General features: G+C 40.7%; 1 protein-coding gene across 2 annotated transcripts; it reads left to right on the top strand.

Moving 5' to 3' along the window:
• Nucleotides 1-343: 343 nt before the first annotated feature.
• On the top strand, nt 344-9698 carry LOC110506481 (semaphorin-4D). 2 transcript variants are annotated; one of them, XM_021586123.3, is made up of 14 exons: nt 344-474; nt 3424-3569; nt 4088-4135; nt 4241-4342; nt 4436-4529; nt 4619-4726; nt 4839-4981; nt 5383-5561; nt 5952-6060; nt 6178-6349; nt 7218-7333; nt 7613-7758; nt 8525-8561; nt 8733-9698. In XM_021586123.3, the coding sequence occupies exons 1-14, from the start codon at nt 372-374 to the stop codon at nt 8742-8744; spliced, it is 1515 nt and encodes a 504-aa protein (XP_021441798.3). In that variant the 5' UTR covers nt 344-371; the 3' UTR covers nt 8745-9698. The 2 variants fall into 2 exon arrangements, with proteins under 2 accessions (XP_021441798.3, XP_021441796.3); XM_021586121.3 differs by having other exon boundaries at nt 8525-8601.
• Nucleotides 9699-10155: the final 457 nt, after the last annotated feature.

Here is a 10155-nt window from a genome sequence, read left to right as displayed (position 1 = left end):
GGTAGTCAATCAAAAAAATACTACCGAGTGAAGTATGTTTCACTACAGAACAATTAAGCTACTTTGAGGCTACTGTACTTGATTGAAAATTGAAGACAAGACTAGATGGAAGACCAGACTGTATTTATACAGAAAAGATTAGACTGTTCTCATAGACTAGACGTAACATAGTAAAAGTAAGACTAGATGGAAGACCAGACTGTATCTATACAGAAAAGTCCAGACTGTTCTCATAGACTAGACGTAACATATTAAAAGTAAGACTAGATGGAAGACCCGACTGTATCTATACAGATCCCACCCCTGTGTTGTATGCTAAATCAACGCGCCTACCGTTTCAAGTAATTCATTGCGGAGAAACTCAGAAAAGTATGTGTCCGCTCGCGCTCTTTGCGGTCTTTTTAGGACAATTCATTTTTTCGGTGAAAGCTTCGACCCATACCCACAAACCGAGAGTGACATTGACAGACAAAGGTAAAGTAAGCTTTTTCTTTTAAATCAATAGTACAAGTATTGAATGACAACAGCAGGGTTGAATGATCAGGCCTATTAGGAATCGATATTTATTCAATAGCTACTAAAAGTGTCCACAATAGCCAAAGGGGTCGATTTATTTTCAATACTAAACCATTTGGAGGAAAAGTGTATTGAGTCCACAATAGCCAAAAGAACTCGACTCTCTTTGAGTTCTCTTTCTCTCTCTTGATTTGGAACTGCTATCAAAGACCCGACTGTTCTCATAGACTAGACGTAGCATAGTAAAAGTAAATCCGGGACACTCAAATTAGTACGTTATATATGTTATGTTTGGTATGATTACACAAGACCAATGTCGATTTTTGCAGTGATGTAAAAATACTTTAAAGTACTACTACTACTTTTGGGTATCTGTACTTTACTATTGATATTTTTGACGAATTTAACTTCACTACATTCATAAAGAAAAGTATGTACTTTTTACTCCATACATTTTCCCTGACACCCAAAAGCACGCGTTACATTTTGAATGCTTTGCAGGACAGAAAATAGTAAAGTTCACACACCGATCAAGAGAACATCCCTGGTCATCCCTACTGCCTCTGATCTGGCGAACTCACTAAACACAAATGCTTTGTTTTTAAATTATATCTATGTGTTGGAGTGTGACCCTGGCTATTCATAAATACAAATACATTTAAAAATTGTGCCGCCTGGTTTGATTAATATAAGGATTTTTTTATTTTATTATTCATACTTTTCCCTTTCCTTTTGATAGGTAAGTATATTTTAGCAACTACATGTACTTTTACATGTACTTTTTTAACGGGTACAGTACCCGTTAAAAGTTTGGATATGTAACGGATGTGAAACGGCTAGCTAGTTGCGGTGGTGCGCACTAAATAGCGTTTGGGTAACGATGCTTCGTGGGTAACTGTTGTTGATGTGTGCAGAGGGTCCCTGGTTCGCGCCCGGGTAGGGGCGAGGGAACGTTATACTGTTACAGATACACCTGCTCATTGCAGGGTTGTACTTTATTTTTACTATTTGCTACATTGTAAAATAATAGTGAAGACATCAAAACTATGAAATAACACATATGGAATTATGTAGTAACCAAAAAAGTGTTAAACAAATCAAAATATATTTTCTATTTGAGATTCTTCCAAGTAGCCACCCTTTGCCTTGTTGACAGCTTTGCACACTCTTGGCATTCTTTCAACCAGCTTCATGAGGAATGCGTTTCCAATAGTCTTGAAGGAGCTCCCACATATGCTGAGCACTTATTGGCTGCTTTTAAAGTTATCACAAACAGCCATGTTTGGAAGTCCCATAGGGCTGCGTCCAATTGGCCCAGTGTCGTCCGTAGGCATCTTTGTAAATAAGAATGTGTTCTTAACTGGCTTGCCTAGTTCAATAAAGGTTACATTTGGAGAAAACTTAGTCCACTCTGTTCGTAACATATTGTAGTTTTGGGAACAGAAAATTGTATTGAAAATTAACAGAATCTCGGCCAAAATCCATCTCGTTCCATCTTCTCACACGGCAGGCAACTGGGCTTCGGTAGTGAGTTGAAACGCCAAGCGTAAGATTCACATTTATACATCCAGTGAAATATCTGTCTCATTGTTCTATCTGTGAAAGTACTGTCTGAAGATAGGCAGGAACTGCTTCTCCAATAGAAATCCCAGATCACACTTGTAGGCGATGTCATGGCGACGTTGGCTAGCTAAGCTCATGCATGCCATCAAATCAAAGGCACTCCTTCGATATAAAGTTGTTTTTGACTGAAATTAAAATATGTAATTGTGTCACTTTCACAAGGTTGGAATAATAACATATTCAAATACTTAAAGACATTTAACTTTTCTCGTTGACTTCTCAAACCCCGGCCTGGTCTGCTTGGTCTGTTTCACAAACGTTCCCGGAAGTCTCGCAAAGTTGGGTCTCTGGGTTTAGAAACTCTGTGGTGCTATGCCGGAATGTGAAAACATACCTCAATCCAGGGATGGAATATGTCGTTCTACTCATACCGAATCGAGAATATTTAAATACTACTTGTTTTTAATTAAACTGACGTTTTCACCAGCATGCTAGGCTAGCTAATGCAATAGCAGCCCATTGAAAGTGCAACGCCTAGAGTTGGCGTGAGTAGCTACCGGAAGTGTTATTGAATCCAATGGGTTGCTTTAGCATTAGCTTGCTGACGAAAATGGCAGTTTAATAAAATAATGAACAGTATTTCAATCTTCTTGATTCACCTTTCATCATTTCGTGATGATTAGAAGTACAACGATATATTCCATCCCTGGATTGAGGTATACTGTGACGGGCTCTGGCTGTCCACATTCTGACATAGTACCGTTCCGACTCAAGGGAGAGAAATGATAGAGAGTAGGATCCTTTTTGCGCTTCTCCAAAAGTACAAGAACATGAACCATATTTCATACCTTTGTCATTAGCCAACTCTGGTAAGGAACACAAACTATTTATACAAGCCTACATTAATACTGAGCTTGAACATATTTAATGAGGAATGTCCATCATACAGCCTATCACAGTGGTGAGATACAAGGACAGTAGGCCTATCCTTAATATAATATGGAAATATGCTATGCTACGGTAAAGTTTGAAGGATAAACTCATCTGGCACAACGTGAATCATTAACCCTATTCAAATTCAGTCACTGGGTATCTTCTTTTATTTAACTTTTATTTAACTTTTATTTAACTGGCAATGTCAGTATATACTGTGTGAACAAAACATTAGGAACACCTGCTCTTTCCATGACATAGCTTTCACCTGGTCCGTCATAAGGATCAATCGTGGTTTCTAAGAAGTTATCCTAGTTCCAGAGTGTAATCTCAATGAGCACAGTTTTTGCATGAACACATATCCAGTCCGGTCATATGTTTGCTTAATGATTTATATCTCTGTGTCCTCAGATGTGAGCTTCCTAAGAATCCACCTGTCTGGGAATAACAGCCGTATAGAGCTCCTGCAGGGCCCTCGGGACAACATAGTATATGCTACAGACCACATAAACCTGTTCCAGACAAACTTCAACAGTTCTAAGCCCTCTAGAATGCTAGTATGACTGAGTTACATACCCTTACTGTAAACCTTACTTGTGTATTGTGTTGCTTTATATTGATTTATCTCTATTCAGGTTGTGCTCTAAGTAGGATTGTCCAATACAGTTGCTGTAATGTAATTGATGGTAATAACAGAGGGAGGGATATTGATATTTTACATTAAATATTTAGCTAAACAGTCCTTCCCCTCTTACATGCTGTGGACTAGATTATGTTGAAATGGATGTATTGAACATTGTACTCTACATGTACAGATGTAGGATCTTACTTTGATCACTATTTTGTTGCTGCACAGCAAGAAATGCAAACTTGTAGTATATTCAATGTTTAAAAAGGCTTTTAAACTTTGTAATATCCACTTTAAAATGTCACTTGATTTACCCTAACGAAAATGTATCAATGCCTACAAAAAATGTCCATTAATTATAATCCACATGTCCTGTTGTATTAAACTCGCTCAAATGAAGGTCCTACATCTGTACCTGTACAATCTTTTTAATGATTGCCTTTGCAGAGTCCTGTGTTTCGAGAGGAATGTAGAAGTAATGATTTCACATCACCAGTGAGTATCTGAAAAGATGAGAGGATGTTGGTTTTATAGCATAGTTCATTACTAAAGTTACACATAGAATATTTTGTATACAACCAGTTCTGTTTTCTCCTTCAGGACTGTCACTATAACATCACTGTTTTACACAAGACTAACGATCCAAACCAACTGTTCCTGTGTGGAACCAATGGACAACAACACACTTTGTGCTGTTACATGGTATGGGAAATACTTTTCATTATATAAGTATACAGGACTTTTCATGATACCATTTTGCCATTGGCATGTTAACACAACACGATTCCACTATAGAAGCCATCAGACGACCCGTTTAACTGCACTCGATCCAAGGCCATCCAAAACATTCAACAACACATAAATGAAACAGAGCCATCACTCCTCATTGGTGAGGAAAATGTCTAATTGGAAAACATTACCCTATAATATGACCTAATGTTCTTGAGTGGTTATTGAGCTAATGTGTTGTGTCTCCAGGTTCTTCTGGGGTAGAGGAGTTCTACACCACTCACTCAGGCACAGAGGGTTCCGTGGGGATCAACAGGTTCGGGAAGAACAGACTATGGACAGACAACAGTGGAACAGGTATGGAACAGGGCGAGAGAACAAGACATGGCCTGACATGGTTTTGCATAGTACTGTATATCTGGTCAGACTGTCCATGGACTGTCATTATTTATCCTGTTCTTTTCCTTAGAACAGAGATATGTAAGTTTGGTGGCTAGCGGGCAGAGAGAGGATCGTCTGCAGGACAGACTATATGCTTTCTACATAGAGAAGAACCGACACCCGCGTTTGGACTCTGATCTCTGGGTTCCCCGGGTTGCTCAAGTCTGCATGGTAAGCACCACAGGAGGTTGGTGGCACCTTAATTGGAGAGGACAGGCTTGTGGTAATGACTGGGAGGAATCAGTGGAATGGTATTAAATACATCAAACACATGGTTTCCAGGTGTTTTAATGCCATTCCATTTGCTTCGTTCCAGCCATTATTATGAGCCGTTCTCCCCAGCATCCTCCACTGGTAAGCACTACATAACTGTAGAGCATGAATCATGCCTGCACTGTATGTAATCACCAGTGTTGCAGTTTAGTTCAGAACATTTTTGTAGCTCTTTCATATGCGGTACCACTCCATTTCTGCTCATTTAAGCCCGTAATTAAGACCAATTCCATCGGGGGGCTCCTTGAGTGGTGTGTGCACTGCCCACTGTGATGTCTGTGGTTGCATGTGTGTTCCAGGCCGATCGTGGAGGACCTAAGGGTTATCTGCAGTTCAGGTGGACCTCCAAGCTGAGTGCCAGGCTCTTCTGTGGATACCAAGACAGCAGGCTGTCCTTCACCCAGCTAGTGGACGTGAACACGGTTCTGTCAGAGAGGTGGCAGGATACCAGGGTCTATGCACTCTTCAGGAATGGCTGGTAGGACGACATACTGTATGTAGATAGATCATAATGGACCTTAGTAACATACACAAATCATCAATAACATCACAACAGGCACTGGTAACAGGGACTCATAGTACAGTTTATGACATAAAGTTGCAGTGCCGTTAAGAAAATAAATCAAATTTGAAAGAGAAAAAAAATCCAACTGAAAGTGACACAACGATTAAGAAGTCTTTGTCTTGTCAAGTCTTTGTTTTGTTCTTATCACCATGGAAGTTTGGGTTGTACTTCCCCTCTCCCCTTTTCTGATCTCGAGAGTCAGCTGTTTCTCTGACCACTGAAAGCAGATGTCGTGAAACATTGCGAAAGAGACCTTTAGTAAGGGGTTAGTTGAAACTTGCTGAGCTCTGTGTCTACCCCTAGGGGTATGAGTGCTGTATGTGTCTACACCGTAGAAGATATTGACCGCATCTTTAAAACCTCCAACTTCAAGGGACACACGGGGTCCGTCCCAATCCCACGACCTGGGAAGGTATGCTCAACAATATGACTTTCTAGTCAGCTCTACTCCTTTACTCTGTATGTTTACTATATTGGACTGTATTCTGTGTATGTTGAAGTATACATAAAAGTGTCCATCCTCTTGTAGTGTGTTGAAGACAGTACTAAACTCCCCATGGAAGTCCTGAAGATGGTGGACAAGGTTTCAGAGATGGAGGAGCGTGTCACCAGTAGGCCTCTCCTGGTCACTCACCAGTATTACCACCACATCCGCGTGGACAAAGTCCAAGGCAAAGGGAATGTCCTGTTTCTGTCTCTAGGTGAGAAGTTTTGATCTCTAGACGATGAATCAGAAATGATCAGTCTGAAAGGAATGACGGGAAACCTTGTGTTTGGAGACCTTTAACATATACCCCCTTATGACCCTGCAGCAAGTGATGATAGGGAGCCGTATTGTGTATACGTACAGCATATTTATAGGAATGTGGATGAGGTGAGAACATTTCCATCTTATACTCACACCAGTTTTAAGAGACAGAGGCTTTCAGAAGGTTGAAATACTATTGACAGTACATGGGTGTAAAGTGATACTTTTTTTCATGCTGACTACCTGACACTGATCTTTTGTAAGGTGTAAAAAAGGCCTGTCTGAGCGGTTTATTTTTTAGTTTAAAAAGATAACTAAGCGGAAGTATACTCTTATCACACTGTGCTGGGAAACCAGAGATGCAGTTTATTTCCCATCATTGGCACACATGGACTTATTCAAACAACCCTAACTCGAGATTCACGTTTGCACAACATTTTGTAGGTTGTGGTTAGCGTCAGGGAAGTACAATCCAAACATGAGACTGATGAATGTAATTGAAATACAGTATCAGAAGCATTACTGGAGCAATAGTCATAGATACTCATAGATATGTGTCCTTAGGGCGAGTCTATGCCTCACCATGCATCTGTACTGTGAGTGGTGTAATATGACTGGAGGATGTCTCAACATTATGTTGAAACATGAACTATTGTGTGTGTGTTATGCTTAAATGACTGTGTTGACATTTCTTACACAACTTTCCTTTGTAATGTTTGACTCTCACTCATAACCTCAATGATCGATAACTGCTGTTTGACACACTGTGTGTGTGTGTGTGTGTGTGTGTGCGTGTGTGTGTGTGTGCATGTCTACACTAGGGAATGGAGGGATTCATAAGGTTCTGGAGAGGGATGGTCATGCCTTCATCATCGCTGAGTTACGACCTTTTAACTACAGAGCACACATCCTCAGTATGATGTTGCACTCCTCCACGGTGAGTCAAGGAACACAGCCCACACCGAAACCTCCCCACAGATCCAACAGTGGTAATAATGAAACATGGAGTGGAATAGACAATAGTCAAAGAGATCCATTTCAAACCATGTTTATATCTCTATAATAATACTGTAAAAGAAGTGGTGTTCTTATTGTAAATCAGAAACTTTCTTCTGCAGTCAACAGTCATTGTTTGAGTACTTCCTACAATATTAGGTTCTAGATAGCACCTTTTTTCCAAAGAGTGTACTAGTGTTCTTGTGGTGTTGTGTTCCAGGGGAAGCTGTATGTGGGCTCCAGCAGAGAGCTGGTTCAGATTGACCTGGGCAGCTGTGAGCAGTATGGAGCCCAGTGTGAAGACTGTGTCCTGGCCAGAGACCCTTACTGTGGCTGGGATGGCCATCACTGCACCACAGCAACAAAGTAAGACCAAACACAGCCCGCTTGCAGCTTATAGCATCCGCTATATCGATATTTAATGGTAGTGATTCAAAAATAGATTTTTCATTAATGGTTTCCTCTCTGTGGTTTCCTGTCAGCCTTACAGTTTATTTGGAACACTTCATAGTGTTTGTCAAAAATGCTAATATAGAGTGGTGCATTATTTTGGCCATTATACTAGACCTTATTTTCCATCAGTTCAGTTCAACATGGCCAGAGCCAGTTTTTCCAGAATTATGTAAACACACATGGCCCTTGTTCAAACAAATGTGGTGTCAGATGAGGCCTTGAAAACAAACAAAATATACTTAAAACAAGTGTAGTGTCAGATAGAGGCCATAAAAGAAAACAAAATATACTTCATTTGATTAAACGTAACATACTAGTCTGTCTGCAGTGTGTGTCAGTGGGAAATGTTAGTTCTCACTTCCTCACTCTGATCCCCACCTTCTGTTAAAAGTATACTACACTTCCTCCTCTACACTCCCCCAACACATGCTACACACACACACGATACTACACACTACCTGTTGTGTCGTCAAATGCTCTATGCTCTGTTGGTGTGATACCATGTGTTTTCAGTTCATCTTTGCATTTTCAAATAACTATCACTGCCAACCACAAGGTAGACACTCTACTGGCCCATAAACAGGAATAAGCAACCTCTGAGTGAAAATAGACATTCACTATTTTCTGGCTGAGTTGCTTGTTGAGACTCCTTAACTCATATGTGCTTGTCTTTTTACAGTAAGACAATTCAGGATGTGGAGAACGGGAACCATCAGGTATGCAGCAACATATCCAGAGGAGTTACTGCAAGTAAAGGTGTGTAGTGTGTTACAGTCACCCTTGTATAAATACAAAACCATTTATTATGACCATGTACTAAAGTAAAGGATGGAAACCACCCACAAATGGTTAGCTATGGAAGTCTTAAAGCTTTGTTTTGCTCTTAGTTTATGTTCTAAGGTCATCAGGTGGCGCTGCAGATGGAATCAGAGTTTCTCAATCTTCAAAGTACTTCCTCCATTGCCCAACCTTGTCCAGCCACGCTGAGTACAGCTGGAGGCACCATGGCAACACCACAGCAACACCGTGCATCTCCACAGGGTCAGAGCACCAGTGTCTCCTGCTAATAGAGAGCATGGGCCCTGAGCAGCAGGGAACATACAGCTGTGTGTCTGAGGAGAGGGGCTACCACAGGACTCTGGTGCAGTACCAGTTACAGCTGGACAGTGGGGCCTCAGGCCTGGCCTCTCACCGCCTGCCCTGTCTTGGTCTGGGTCTGGTACTAACACTGGTCCTGACTTTGCTCTGCTAGCATCCGCTCTATGGATTCTCACCCCTGCCCTATGACCAAGCTGACTTGACTTGGACATCCCTGCACTTGTACTTTTGTCTTCCTTACACCCATGCTACCTCAAGAATAGTTCATGACAGTCAAAGTCTGAGCCATTTCGCTGAGCCGTTTCCTTTTTTACTTTCACAATCAATTGGTAAAAAACAGAACGCTGTAGAAGTTAAAGCTACTGCACTTTTGCGGAGTTAAGGATTTATTGGCCTTATGCATTTTATAATCATGCTACGTTATCCAATATGGAAGGCAGCAAGCCTTGTAGAGGACACCCAGGTTAACACTCAAAAATGTCATAAAAAATAGACACTACTGCCAGAGTCTTCAGAACAGCCACATGCCTGCTCATGGCTTCGAGCAAGAAGTTGACATGGTAGGGAAAAAAAAAATAGTTTAAAGTTTGTAATCTGAATATGAGCCTCATATTATCACATATAAATTCTCAAATGTGTGTTCTGCTGTTGCCTAAATTTATTTAAAGTTATATTATGATATTTTGATGTTTGTTTTACTTCTACATTGTCTTGAAACTGATATGAAATTCGGGTCTTGAAAGCCCCACAGCTGAGTATGTGTGCATATGTCTGGTGTTCTCCAGTGTCGTCTAAAAATGTTACTGTACATTGATGAGGCTATAAGAAATTCAGACTTGTGTAAGCCCTGCATCTACACTCACATCAGTGAATTCTAAAATGCTTTGAATAATTAGCACCTTGGAGAGTGCTGTCCGTTTCACCACCATAGATAGTAGGCTACTTGAAGAGTGCTGTTTCACCACCATAGATAGTAGGCTACTTGAAGAGTGCTGTTTCACCACCATAGATAGTAGGCTACTTGAAGAGTGCTGTTTCACCACCATAGATAGTAGGCTACTTGAAGAGTGCTGTTTCACCACCATAGATAATAGGCTACTTGGAGAGTGCTGTTTCACCACCATAGATAGTAGGCTACTTGAAGAGTGCTGTTTCACCACCATAGATAGTAGGCTACTTGGCTGCTACGTTGTGTTTGACACTTTTTTCTCA

The sequence above is a fragment of the Oncorhynchus mykiss genome, chromosome 26, assembly GCF_057628025.1.
Source record: "Oncorhynchus mykiss isolate SJ-2025 chromosome 26, ASM5762802v1, whole genome shotgun sequence".
NCBI classification, from domain to species: Eukaryota; Metazoa; Chordata; class Actinopteri; order Salmoniformes; family Salmonidae; genus Oncorhynchus; species Oncorhynchus mykiss.
The sequence above is the reverse complement of the archived record's forward strand: the minus strand, read 5'-3'. Positions and strand labels throughout refer to the sequence as shown.